The following is a 14177-nucleotide window of genomic DNA, read 5'->3' as shown; positions in this document are numbered from 1 at the left end:
CTGCCCAGTCATTCAATATGAAAGGGTACGGGTGAGGCATGGGGATCCTCCACACCTTCCCCCACACCCTGGGCCATGCGTACCTGCCAGGCCATTTCCAATGTGGACATGGATGGTGATGCCAGAACAGTGCCCACTGCACAGGTGACACCCCGCTTCCCCGCAGGCAGCCCCAGAGGTCTGGTTTCCTCTTCTAAGTGGGTCTCAAGACTCCCCCCTCCCCACCCCAAAGGAAGCAAGGTGATTGTTCTAACAGAGGCACCACTACAATTCAAGAGGTGCTGGTCACCCTGACCGGTTTGGCTCAGTGGATAGAGCGTCAGCCTGAGGACTGAATGGTCCCAGGTTCGATTCCAGTCAAGGGCATGTACCTTGGTTGTGGGCACATCCCCAGTGGGGAATGTGCAGAAGGCAGCTGATCGATGTTTCTCTCTCATCGATGTTTCTTGCTCTCTATCCCTCTCCTTTCCTCTCTGTAAAAAGTAAATAAAATATATTAAAAAAAAAAAAAAAAGAGGTGCTGGTCCCCTTGGAGCTGGAGTGGAGACTGCCTTGTCAGGTGCAGGAATGTCAGGACCAAGGAGGTGGGGGTTGGGCGGGGTTGCAGTTAGCCCTAGGTCAGGGTCCCACATCATCAGGTCCCTGGCAATTAACCAGGCGCCCTTGTGTCCACAGCCAGAGCTTCCCCACAAGGCACTGGGGCGCCCCAGGCTGGAGTCACTGCTGAGCACCTGGACTCCAGGCCATGGCCCAGAGGCATGGCCAGGGCAGGGAGGGCTGGGGAGTGCTCCTTCCTGAGCCAGGGAAAGAGGTGGGAGGAGGCCTGCAGCTGGTCTAAGGTCAGCTGGTCTGTTTGCCTAGGCCTGATTTTCCACCTGCCCTCTTTCCTACCGCCCTCCGCCCTCCGTATCTGCCTCCCCGGGTCCTCCTATCCTCTGTCTCCCACCCCCCGCCCCTCACGCCCTTCCAAAGCTTTCTGCCAGTGTTTATTTTTGTGTGAAAGTCCTCTGGGTCTAACCCTCTCAAAGGAAGAGGTCAGCGTCCCACATCCGCACAGTGGCTGTGCTGCCCTGGCCACATGGGCCGACTGAGCACTGGAGGGTGGTTAGTGAAACGAGAGAGACTCAGTTTATTTTATTTTCATAAGTTTACATTTAAAAGCTGACAATTGATTCAGTTATTTGGAAAACTTCTGGGTGTATTTGGAGCCAGCATGTGAATCTGCTTTTTCAACTGTAAATTTTATGAAGTCTAAATATAGATAAAATGTTTTCAATGAAAATGTAGCATCTGAATTGAGATGTGCTAGAAGTGTAAAATACACACCAGATTTCAGACTTGCTATGGAAAAAAAAAAACACGAATGAAAATCTTTCATATTAAAATATTGATCACATGTTGAAATTATAGTATTTTGGATCTATTGGGTTACATACAATATAGTAAAATGAATGTCACTGGTTTCTTTCACTTTTTTTGGTGTGGCTACTAGAACTTTAAAATTTCACGTCTTGCATTATATTTTATTGTATTCCTGCTGGGCTGTGCGCTTAGATGGTCCATTTAGCTGGATTTCGATGAGGAGGTCATGGCCACACTGGAGGAGGACTGGGGTCTCCTCGGCCAGCCTGTGGCTCTTGTCACCACACTTCCCGGTCCTCAGTGCAAGGGAACTGAGAGCAGGGAGTGGGGGCAAGGGCTGTGGGGGGAGAAGGGGGGTGACTATTGCACCCATCTCCACCCTGGGGCGACTGAAGTGAGAACCGGGAGCTTTCCTAAGTAAGTCAAGTAAACAACGATGGCCTGGCTTCTTCAGCAAACCAGAATCTGAAATCTGGACTTAGACAAAAGATGACACGGAGGGTGACAGTGTGTTTTGTAAAAAGGATCCAAAATGAGGTCACATTCAGGCAACCAAGAGAGGCTACCACTCAACGAGGTATAGTATCTAGTAAAGGGACATAAGACCCGTTTCCTGTGTTCATGGCACTTTGGTGAAGAATAGCTCCCTCTTTTCCAACGTCTGTTTATCTCTGACTTAGTTCTCAAGGCTCTTTCCCTGATCACTCTAGACTTCCCGGCTCCCCGCCCCCGGGGAAGCGGCTGTGACCTGGGCTGCAGGCGCCACAGGCCTCCACCTGCAATAAAGGGATGAAGGACCTCAGTGCGGGAGCCTTTGGAGCCAGGTTCTCAGACCTGGATGCAAACGGCATTGCTGTTCATTCTGATTGGTTACTTGTCACCCTGCCCTGGGAACTGCCAAGTGCTGTCCACCTCACCTCCAAAAGAGCAGTCTCCTGTGAAAAACTTTATTTATAATTTCTCATATTTACAGTGTCTTCATTACAATCATTCTTACAATAAATACATAAGTGCTAAACAGACCTTCATCACAGTGGCCGATGCTCCGTCCCAGGCACAGGGACAGAGGGGTGCTGCAGACCCCGGTGCTCCCCAAGGGCCAGCCAGGAGGCGCTCAGAGAGCTTAGTGAAGGGGAGAAGAAGTTAAGGTCTGAACTTGAAATGCAATTAATAGTCCATGCAGCAAAGTCTTAGAATGTCTATTAAGAAAACAGGTGTAGGTTTTTACTGTTTTATCAGATGATGCTAAAGAAACAAAATGGAGAGACTCCTGACCCCCACTAGTGAGAGGCAACGAATCCAGGCCTCCCCACGCCCCTCCCCGCTCACAGGTTTCCCTCCGTGGTGACTGGTGTCAGTGGGATCGGTGAGAGCCTGAGGGAAGGCTTCCCAGTCCCAGAGGTGGAGCCTCAGGAGCCCCATAAGGATTAGGAGGGAGGTCGCCTGTTGGCTCTGGGAGCCTCTGCTTGCTTCCCTGGCTTTGTTTTTTTCTCAGCCAGGACGCCCAGGAAGCCAGAGCCTGGGCTGTGTGGGGGGAAGGGGGCAAGAGAAATGCCACTGCTTTCACTACCCAGTAAATCTTTCTTCTTATGAAAGCCATTGCCAGGTCCAGTGATCTCTCTGTTCTCGTACAAAATTTATCTACCAAAGGCGCAGAGAGCTTTGTGAGTGGGTCCCACTGCTCTGGAGCGGCTCATGTTGGTTTCTGATGGGCCACGTTGGGCCGAGGCCAAGAAAGCATTGCCTCGTTCACGTCGCTGGTCACTGGTTGTCCCTGCTGTCGTTTGACCAGCATCAGGTGTGCTGACGGCAGCATGGGAGGCCACCCAGGCCCCAGCCCTGCCAGAGGCCTCGAGAGCACCCACGTCTCCGAGGTGCCGCGGGGTCATTTGTATCTCTGCCAGGCACACGAGCCGCAGAGGCACAGGGCTTGCGTCACTAGGGAAGTCGTGAGAGTGGAGAGTGGCGAAGACCTGTGAGCGTCAGCGGGAGAGCAGGAGGGAAGGGAGGACAGAAAGGACCCGTGCTTCAGGAGGACATTCCATGCTGTCAGATGAGGCTGGGAACCAGCGAGTTCTGTGAACTGGGAGGTGCTGACCTGAGAGGCCGCGGTGGGGGCCCCTGCTCGGGCCTGGGCTCTTCCATCGAAGGGGACAGTGAAGGGTTGTCTTCTCAGGAGCTGCCTTTGGGACTTGGGGGAAGACCACGAGGGATCTTTGGAACATTCCTTTAGTTTGGTCCCTACATGCCATGCTGCCAGCCCAGCACAGATAACTCCCTGCTGTCATACCTTGAAAATGTATTTTGACTAAGCTGTGGCTCCATCCTCAGGGTCAGAGAAGTAGCCAAGTCCCAATCCCACGAAGGAGGCAGAAATGAAATTGAGGCAAAAGAGACAAAGCTCATCAGTCACTTTGCTTCTGCCTATTTCCTAGATTCTCAGAACTCACGTCCGCTCTAGGAGAGAGAAAGCAACAGCACATGTTCCAGGGTGGCCCAATTACAGATAACATCTACAGAGCATCAACCCTCACTGCCCCACGGACGGGCGGTTGGGCTTGGGCTTCCTAGTCTGTCCTTCTCACACTCACAGCTTCCAAGATTCCTCAGACCTTGTCTCCCATGCTCTCTACAGTCTAGTCGGCATGTCTGACCCAAAGGACAGGACTGGGAAGATGCCTCTTCCATCTTTCTTTTGTCTCAGGCACCTTGACCCTGTGCCTGTGCTTCCCACTCCCCTCCCCACCCCCACCCCCCACTGCCCAGGTGGCAAGGTCAGACTAAAGGTCGTGTCACAGCAGGAGGATCAGAGGAAGACAACACCGGCTTCCCTGAGGCAAGACTTGAGTCTTCAAAGCAAAACGAAGTAGAGGGTGCGCATGCGCACATGCTGGTGTGAAAGCTTGGACAAGGAGCTGACCTTTGACCTGAGTGAACCCCTGGAGAAAAGTGACTTCCCATTATAATAGCCCCCGCAGGGGACGTGGTGTGTGTCCCCAGAGTCTAAACCTCTTCTGGTCTCACACAGTTGAAGCACACAGCTCCGAGTTCCTGCTCCTGGGCGAGCTCTCCCATCCACGTTCGCCCTGGGAGAGGCCGAGCATCAGGGTGGGGGGCACCCAGCTAGAGGCCCCCACGGGTCTGGGGTGTTTGTGGGGTGAGCTGCATAGAACCTTCAGGTAGTTCCAGTGTCCAGGGAGCCGCCATGTGAAAGCATCCAAAGCAAAGTCCGTCCTCGGCGCCTGCAGTGCTGGGACCTCAGGCGTGGGCCTCCGCCTCCTTCCTGAGGGCCGGTTTGTAAATGACGCCTTTATTGCTGCCACCTTTCTTACTGCTGGGACGAGAAGGACACACACAGCTCATTAGTCAAAGGGGGAGAGAGGCCGAGCGCAGCCTGGCTCAGCTATGAAACGAGGCAAGTTTTAGGGGCCAGATTCCTGTCTCGGGACTTTTTCTGTTGGTTTTCGGAGGAAATGGCTGCAACTAAAGCATTAACCAAAATGGGACCTGTTCATTGTCCAACTGTTCTTTTTTAACACCTGACAGTACTAGGCCTGCGTTTTGAAGAAGGTCTCATTACCACCCTTGCTTCAAACCTTCAACTCCATAGCAGGGTTCCTGGCAACCTTTTTTTTTCATGCCAGGAAACATCAATTGGGTTTTAGGGGGAGGAAATGAACATAACAATGAAATATGAGCAAAGGGCACTATAGCTAAAGGGAGTGAAAAATAAAGTTTTCCTTCATGTTTGTTTTTGGATTCATAAAAGACAAATACCATATGATTTCATATGTGGAATCTAACGAACAAAATAAATAAAATAGAAATGTACTCATAGGTACAGAGAACGAACTGACAGCTGTCAGGTGGTTTAAGGACTGGGTGAAAAAAGTGAAGGGATTAAGAAAAACAAACAAACTTGTAGCCACAGACAACAGTACCAGGGGGAGGGGGGAAGGGAGGTGAAAGAGGGTAAAGGGAGGACAAGTGGTGATGGAAGGAAATTAGACCCTGGGGGGTGAGCACACAATATTCAGATGATGTATTACAGATTGTACACTTGAAACCTGTTAACCAATATAACCCCAATTAATTCAATAAAAAATATACATATAAAAAAAAAAGAAGACATACCAGATGTAAAGATCTTGGAAGACAGCCTTGCTGCTTACATTTAGGCAAATGGGACCCTCCACCCCACCCCCCCGCCCCACCATCACCACCACCACCAGGAGCCTCGTCCAAGGTTTTAGCATCAGCAGCCAGGCTGGCAGAACCTCCAGCATAACGACCCTTGTACGACCAGCATCTCATGCAAAGGAGGCCTGAGCCAGGGGTGTTTGGGAACCAGCGCTCCCAGGCTGTGTTGGCACCGGGGGCGGGGGCTCTTCACTGTGCCGGCTGCCTTCCCAGACGGATGCATCCTCATGGACACCTACGCCACCCACTCCTGCTTCACAGCAAAACCAGCTCACCTCTTCTTCCTTCTGAAAAGCCAGATGGCCACCGCCAGGACGATGCCGATGCCGAGAATGCAAGCCAGGGCCACCGAAAGAAGGATTCCTGGTGAAGAGGCAGTGAGCACACGTTACATGCCTCCCTCCCCTCCCTCTCTCCCCACAGCACACGGTGTGACAACACATGGCAGGTACATAATCATCCACTGGAAGGTGTAATGCCCCATCTCTGTTCCCAGGTTCTGGTCTTAGCAGGACTGGCTGGAGTACTCAGAGGGGGCCACTTGCAAACTGTGGTCATTCTCCAGCAGGGGTTCTCAAATGGGCACCAGGATCGTCTGAAGAGCCAGTTTAACATGTAGACTTTTTTACCCTCAGAGACTCTGATTCCAACCCTCAGAGACTCTGATTCCGTCTGGGGTGGAGCCCAGGAATCTGCATTCTTATTAAAACTCCTCGAGCTGATGCTAATGTATGTGGTCCATGTACCAGCCTTTGAGAAACCCTGGGCTACAGAATAAGAACTTACTCCACCTTTGCTTGGTGGTTTTAAGACCCACTGGGATGCCTCTGTATCAGGGCTGCCCCCCAAGTTCCATTGCACAGTTCGAAACAGTCCAAAACAACCAAGGGCCCCTCCCCAAGGTCACCTCGCCAATCCCCCGACCTCCCCATGGGGCCCAGGCATGTTGTCAGGCAATGGCTTTCCACCATGGCCAACAGAGATCGGAGACAGGCTCTTTGAATGCACACATGCTGTACAGAGTGATTAGGTCTCTCATTAGGGGAGCATTTGATTGGCGGTGCACCTTTGAATCAGAGAGAGGCTTGAGGGTCAGACCCACAGTGTGGAGGGCCGGAGCCAGAGCAACAGCACAGAGAAGCACAGAGGGCAGGCAGGAAGTGCCAAAGACCCAGATCACACTAAGAATCACAGCGATCACCCGCTGCAGCATGCACGGCCGGCGGCCACGTACCCAGGCTCAGTCCTGCGGAGGTGAGGTCTCGCTCTTCGAAAGGGAAGGAAAAGATGGGAAATTAACCGAGTCAAGCCGTGGTGGGCATGACCAGTGTGTGGAAGCTCTACCTTCCGTTGGCTTGGAGGTACTAGGCAGAGGGGGTGGAGGGCACGGCCCGCCGAGGGGATTCACACAGTGATCCCTCCTTCTGATGTTCTTTCACCACAGCAGGTTCTTTGCTTGGGCCAGACTTCTGCTTTTCATACGAAATGGCCCAGGTGGCAGGTGAGGAAGGCTCAGCGTCCCCGTCTGCTTGGCAGGCTGTCACCTGCCTCTCTGGTACCCGCCCCTCTTCCTCAGCAAGGAGCCAGCCATGTCTGGCTGGCGGGGCTGGCAGAGCGTGGTTGGAACCTGTCCCCACACTTCTGCTCCGTCCCCAGCCAGGCTTGTTGTCCTGGTTTGGTGCTATTATTGCTCTGGCCCCACTGGATAAACGAGAAACTCCTCCGCACCAGCCTCCCTTCTCTGCCATGTGGGACCAGCGGAGTGCGGCTTCTCTCAGCAGCTATTGTGGCAGATAAATGGGGCGAGTTAGGCGTCTTCAGTGGGGCTGACATAGTGCCCAGGGCCTAAGGTGAGATCCCATAGTCAGCCATTGGGGCCTCCCCGCGGGAGGGGCGTGGTGACTCCATCTGCTCCCGTAGGACAGGGAGCCCAGTCCTGGAGCCTCTGGGTGCCCAGCCTGCTCCTTCCCGTTCTTAGAACCACTCCTCCTCCTCCCAGCAGGGCCTCCGTCTAAAGCAGCCTCTGCCTACACACCCCTCTTCTCTGGTGGCTTCTCTGATTCGGGAGGAACTTGCGGCCTGTGCGTGTGGATGTTTGCTCCAGTTCACAGTGGAGGCAGGAGTTGTGCAGGAGGTGGCCACCCAGCTTGACACTAAGGAGAGCCCGTGTGGCCCTGAGACCCTGGGCGAGCCCTGGCCAGGTATGAAGTGCCAGCAGAGGGCCAGGCCCTTGTCCTGGGGTCACTTGACACCCTAGGGAACCAGACCTGAGACAGCCGGTGAGGCTCTGCTCACGCCTTCTGCCGTGTGGCCAGCGTCGGGCTGATTCCCTCGGGCCATCAGCCAGTGTTCTTCCCTGCTATTCTACATTCTCATATTGAGTCTGCAGCCTCCCGGTCCAAGGCCGGCCCTGGAGTCCCTGGTCTGGCTTCCCAGGTGGTCCTGGGAGTTGTACAGCAGAATGGCAGGAGTGGGGAGGAGCTGTCCACAAGCACAGGGTGACCTGCTCTCGGGACTCTTTATCAGCCACCACCGGTAGCCCATGGCCTCCCAAGTGGCTCCCCAGCCTGGACACAAGGGTCCGTGTGTGGCCCGGGAGGCACTCAGGACTCTGGGAGAGCGTCGTGTTTGTGCAGCTCATGCTTGTTGCCCGCTCGGCTGCGGCCTCCGCACTCTGGAATTTGGTATTGGGTGTGTTTTTCCTTTTAAGGAACCTGGAGGCGACCAAGGCCTCTAGGACCTTAAAAACAACAACCACCCAGAAAACCCCAACTAGTCATGGCTTTCTTTCTAGGCCTTTCGATGAAATACACCTTTGTCCTTTGTTCCTAAAACTCCAGATGCCTGTGGTACCAAACTAGTTCTCACCACATGAGACGGTAACTAGGAAGCCCAGCCACTTGGCTAAGCCGTCCAAACCCGACAGTTTCTATCGTCGCCACCTTCACCGTCACCTCACATGTCCTGACAGGGCTCCGGGGCTGGAGGAGCTGCCCCGCGCCGTGGCCTTGGGGAGCTGGGCAGCCTGCAGAGGCCGGGCCTCCGGGACTGGGCTTCTCTCAAGAGCCCCGCTTGGTGGCTGGTCTGGAGGGAGAGTCCGCTTGCCTGGCTCCCTGAGCAGTGCCCGTGCTGCATGAGGCCCGTGCACAACGGCCTGATTTTCTCCGGGGCTTGGCCGGGCTTCTTGCTCCAGGACAACTACTTGTGAGGGCCAGGTGGCCCCTCCTTGGGAGCAGGGAGAGGGGAGCCAGCACCACCACAAGGGGCGCCCCAAGGCTGGGACAGAAGCTTTCAGCCGCGACTTCGATGCAGCTTCAACAAAGCAGCTTGACTGAGCAAGTACAGAGCGTCAGCCACTACGCAAGAGGGATGGTGACGAGGCGCCACCTCCTGAGACTTGCCCTGCAGAAGCCCAGGGCAGGAAGGTGTCGGGATGCTATGCCCTGCCTCCTGCAGCACCAACCATCACAGAAGCAGGGCTTTTCTGCAGAGCGGGGTGAAGCCACGGGGCTGGGGTCCCATGGGAGGCAGACACCAAAGCATCTACGAGCTAAAGGGCGAGGGGGAGCCGGGGAGACTCTGGGCTGCAGAGAGAGCTGTTGGGGCGACCGGAGAACCAGGCCCAGAGAGAGAAACCACAGCCTGCATCACGCAGCCTCTGGGATGCTGCAGGGAACAGGCATCAAAGATGATGCAGGAGAGACAGAGCTTGAGAAATTCATCTGCAGATTCAACGAAGAAATGGTTTGCTTCTGACGGTGAACAAGACAAGCAGTTCCCCTTGAAGATCAGTGGGACAGACAGGAGAAACGGAGGCAGCCTGGTTGACAGAGACGGACATGAGAGCCCCTGGATGAGACCACGACAGAGGAGCTCCTGAGCTGCGGGTAACAGGGGGCACGCCGCACCGACGTGGGGGAGCCGTCTGTCCGCGCTCCATAAAGTGCTCCGGTGCATGTCAGGGCGAGCAGAGACAGGGCAATCCGACACTCAGAAGGAAACCACACAGAGACAGAACGTGACCGTCACATGCCTCGCCCGGGAAGGGACAGCTGAGGAAGACGGGCAGGCTGCCTGCCACGGGGGCGTCGCTACCTGGTCTGGCTGGCTCAGGAGCTGCGTCTTCCACTGGCACCGTGCTGGACCGAGGGCCGCGGCTTAACTGCTCTTGAGGGCTTCTGAGGCCTCAAGGGCAAACAGAAAAGTCCAGCCGAGGAACAAGCGCCTCGTTGACACAGCTCGAAGTTCCTGGGACAAGTCCAGCCTTTTCCAGGCTATTTGCAATTCTGTTTACTCAAACAGAATTCTGAGTAAAAAGGAATACAGTCCTTTTCGAAGTATTATTTTAAAGTATGGACGGTTTGGGTAGGGGCCATGTTACACAGTGAAAATGGAAAGAGGCAGGGAGCGTTCGGGTAATCCCATTCCGAGTGGTAAAACTCTGACTGTGATGCTTCATACAAGTCATAGACTCCAGTCAGTGACATGCTAGCCCTCATCTGGATGATGCTTTGGTAAGAAGGGCTCAGTCATCGCAGAACATCACCATCTTTGGAGGACCTACCTGGGGACGTTTCCTTATTAACACTATGAAGAAATAATCCAGTAAAGAAGTAATTTTGACAAATAAATCGCCTGAGAAGATACTACGGGATCACATGAGAGAAATGGTTTTCTACGACCCTGATAGGGATGGAGGGCTCCTCCCCCCTCCCGCCCCCCCCCCCCCGCCCCCGTCCCCCCTCCAGGTTGCAGGAATGCAGGCCCGGGAGAGGGAGCCGCACTGCTCTAGGGCAGGGCCGAGGCGCGGGCCAGCAGGCACGGGTTACAGTGCCGGCCTGGGGTGCTGGGTGCTCTCCCTGCTGAAGGAATGGTGGTGGTGAGACTGGGCTTTTATCCTGATCGGGCCAGGGCCCCGGAAAGCCTGGTAGCATCTCTGGGCAACTCCCCCCCCCCCCCAGGCCTTCAAAGCGTGGCAGCCAAGTTCCCATCTTTAGTTTTTCTTAAACAAATGAATTGATTTTAATGCTGTTGGCAAACTGATCACAAAGCCAAATAAAGATAAAACTAAATTGCAACCATCCGCCAGGCTTATGTTCAAATCATTCTGCAGAGAAGACACTGGCGAGGGGAGGGGAAGGGAGGCGGATTGGTTACATTCTTTCAAACTTGTCATGAGCACCAGGCACAGTGCCAGGCACAAAAAGTGAGAAAGACGCCCATCGTCTCTGTCCTCATGGCGCCTGCAGTGTGCGGACAAGTTAGACATCTTTCTGTTTCCATGTGGTGCGCTCAGTCACAGAGACGGCACGTGACGCCAGCTTCTCTGAAGGAGACCGAGTCGCCATCAGGGGGATGGGGGAGACTTCTGGGAGGACATGATTGCCATTGGGCTTTGAAAGGATTTTCCAGGTGGAGGAGGCGAGGGGCCTCCCAAAGGGAACAGTGTGGGCAAAGCAAATGGGGTGCACACCCGGAGACAGCTGCCATGCTAGGAGGGGGCTGACAGTGTGGGTGGGTGCCGGGGAGACGGCGCTGGACAGGTCACAGGCCACCTCGCCAAGGCAGCTCCAGCTCCCGGCCGGACCCCTGTGCCCACTGTCGTTTCTGAACACGGTCTGCTCTGGGCCAGAGCTTGTTGTTAGGGGCAAGGCAAGGCCCACGGCGGGCTCTCTGTTCCCCACAGAGCCTAGCCGGGCTGTGCGCAGAAAGCCCGCCGGGGTGGTGAGCTGCCTTGGATGAAGGGACTGGGACTCGCCGCTCAGCCCGTGGACGGTCACTCCTGACCTGTCAGCCCCCGGCCCCAGGGGCGGCTGGAAGGCAGGCGCTCCTCTGGGCTCTCATGGGGATGCTTTGGAAGAACCGAGCCTTTCCCATCGCATGGCGTTTATTTATAAATGGGAACTTTGAGAAACACAGGGTCAATAACCACAGAGCATACATTCCAGTCTCGAAACATTAGATAATTAGCCATCTTAGCTTTGTAAGCTGTTGGTTCTACCTCTTTTGTAAAGGTTTTCTAAAATGACCCGGTTTCCTGAGGGTCCAGCAGAATCTGATGGGGCTACTCCACAGATTTGCTGTGGGTAAGACCCGCCCCCCTCCCTTCCCCGCCACCACTGTGCAGCGCTCCTGTCTACCTGCTCCTCAGCCGGCTCTGGTCCTACTGCGGGGACATGCAGTTGCTCAGCGCAGGCCCACTAAAGACAGGATTATAGAAACTTTTTGGCTTCCTCTTGTCGCTCAATGGTGAAAATCGGGCTAGACAACGTGAGTACTCAGGCTGGACGGGCTCTCTGGACCCAGTGTCGGTGTCTGAGGCTAAGATGAGTCAGTTTGCAGGAACCAAGAACTGGGCTCCCGGACTGTGACTCCGCCTCTGCAGTCCTTCCCTTCCTCATGGGGGCATCTGACTTCCTGAGAGGCGGGAATGGCCCCGGGATGTGCTCCTCTCTCCCGATCCCGCCTTAAGGACAAGGAGCCTTGTCTCCCCTCTGCAGCCCAGCTTTCCATTTGTGTCACTTAGTGGAGGCGCCTTGTAGGAGCTGCGGAAAGTGCCTGGTCCGACTGTCACCTCCCCGTGAAGAGGGGGCATTTTAACCAAAGGCAACAACTCGAGAAAACCTTGTACTAAAGGGAGGGAGGGGAATGATGAAGAGATTCTGAGGAAAGTTGCCACCTGGGTGGCGTCTGGACCCCTGGGAAAGAGGTTTGTGATCTTCAGGGTGAATAGTTCTCTCTCACCCATTTCTCTTAGCCTTGGACATACCCAATTATATAAAAAGAATACTCAAGTTCTACAAGAACATGGGGCCCAGAGTCCCTCTTGGGTTTGATTGTTTGACACAAGTAACCCCAAGCTTATTATTTCAGGGGTAACCTTCTCCAGACTGAGAATGCCATGTGGCAATAGAGTCACCACCAGGGCTTGTGGTGTAAAACTCCGGAGTCCTGTGATAGAAAAGTCCCTGTACGCTCCTGGGGCAGTAGTTCTCCGTCAGGGCAATTTTGCCCCTCCGCCCCCGGAAACATCTGGCCACGTCTGCAGACAGCTTTGGCTGTTACAGGTCGGGGTGCTACAGGCATTGGGTGGGCAGAGACCAGACGCTGCTAAAGCTGCAGTGCACGCGACAGCCCCACAGCAAGAATCCTCCAGCCCCAAATGTACGGGCTGGAAAGCCCTGGCATAGGGCTCAGTCATGGTTAGACTACACCCCCTTGAGGACAGAACCCAGGTCCTGTCCTCCTTTCTGAGCACAGCCGGGGGAAAAGGCAGGGTCAAGTTAAAGGACTCCGCCCCAATCGTCCCACTCTGGTTAAGTCTCAGGTCCTCCTCTCAAAGTCCATGCACTTTCTCTCCCAGAGGATTTCCTTAAGGTTACTTTTCTCCTGGCAAAGTTTTCCAACTCCGCTGTTCCTGACAACTTCTAGAGAAAACCCTGAGGGAACCACACCTAATTGCAAACACGCCTCGGAGACAGTGTGCAAATAATGGAGTCCAAACCGCTCGGGGCTCTCACTGACCAGCAGGCTCACCCACACACCTACACCCCCTCGCACCCGCACCCCTGGCTGAGGCAGCTGGGGTGAGAGGGCCTAGTGAATGCAGTGCCCTGGTTTGGGGCTTCACTCCTGGGGGCTGCCTCCTCATTACTCCTTGGTAACAGCCCCGTTTGCTGCCCGCATCCTTTGGAAGTGAGAGGGAGGGGAGAATTCTGGCCACGTTTCTATAATCAGCCTCCAAATGAACAGGTTTGCCTTGGACTGCCGTGGAGTCTCACTCCCAGGAGAGAGCTGGGCCCAGCCTGGGCTCTTGCCAGCAGCAGCTCTGGCTGAGCCGGGCGGTGCGGGCAGAGGCAACGCTGCATTTGGGCCTTGATCATGACGTCCTAAAAGCTGGGACTCGGTCTGTGGGCTGCTCCCTTCACCACCTGGGCGGTCTACTGAAGCTCCCCACTACACCCCGACGGCACCGCCCACTCTACAAGCGCCAGCTTAGACCTGAGCCGGTCTAAGAAGATGGCTAATTACTCCCGACGCCACAGTTTATCGTTACAAGTGGGGGTTACTTTGGGATGTCAGCCTCAAGTTCCTGCATGGCTTCTTCTCATCCTCTGTAACCGCCCTCAAACACTGTCCCTGCAACGTAAAGTCAGGATGGGAGGCCATTAGTGTCCACTCAGGATCAGCACATCAGCCCTGGAAGGGGGTCAGCTCACCAGGCCATTCTGTGATTCCACGGCCAAGAGATCCAGGGCCAAAGAGGGACATCATTTGCCCACATCATACAGTCGGGAGGAAACAAAGTGAGTTCTTCAACCTACATCTCCTGACCACCGGGGAGTATTTGTCACCCTGGCCCCTGGAACGTGTATAGACGAGCCCAGAGAACAGAGACGATTATCATCTCAAATCACAAGCCAGGTCCACCCGGTCTACGTGGGCAAGTCCCTTCTCTGCAGGCAGAGTTCTCAGTTTTGTTTAAGAGATGAGGAATTTCTGTTTCACCTTTGACCCTATATACTCCAGAGCCGTGGTCGGCAAACTGCGGCTCACGAGCCACATGCGGCTCTTTGGCCCCTTGAGTGTGGCTCTTCCACAAAATACCACGGCCT

General features: G+C 54.7%; 2 protein-coding genes across 5 annotated transcripts in view; one reads left to right on the top strand and one right to left on the bottom strand.

Annotated features, from left to right (window-relative positions):
* APH1B (aph-1 homolog B, gamma-secretase subunit) overlaps positions 1 to 14177 on the top strand; it is a 113280-nt gene that overhangs the window by 39256 nt on the left and 59847 nt on the right. The window lies entirely within an intron of this gene.
* The window catches only part of CA12 (carbonic anhydrase 12), a 50696-nt gene continuing 40888 nt past the window's right edge, over positions 4370 to 14177 (bottom strand). Inside the window, exons 9-11 of one of the 3 annotated variants that reach the window (XM_028141988.2) lie at positions 6797 to 6829; positions 5838 to 5925; positions 4370 to 4696 (exon numbers count right to left, since the gene is read on the bottom strand). In XM_028141988.2, coding sequence (XP_027997789.2) covers positions 4621 to 4696; positions 5838 to 5925; positions 6797 to 6829 — 197 coding nt within the window. In that variant the 3' untranslated portion in view covers positions 4370 to 4620. The remainder of the gene's footprint in view (positions 4697 to 5837; positions 5926 to 6796; positions 6830 to 14177) is intronic. The other 2 variants (XM_054716168.1, XM_054716169.1) reach the window with 2 other exon arrangements.

The sequence above is a fragment of the Eptesicus fuscus genome, chromosome 5, assembly GCF_027574615.1.
Source record: "Eptesicus fuscus isolate TK198812 chromosome 5, DD_ASM_mEF_20220401, whole genome shotgun sequence".
NCBI classification, from domain to species: domain Eukaryota; kingdom Metazoa; phylum Chordata; class Mammalia; order Chiroptera; family Vespertilionidae; genus Eptesicus; species Eptesicus fuscus.
This window is presented reverse-complemented; position numbering and strand designations above follow the sequence as displayed.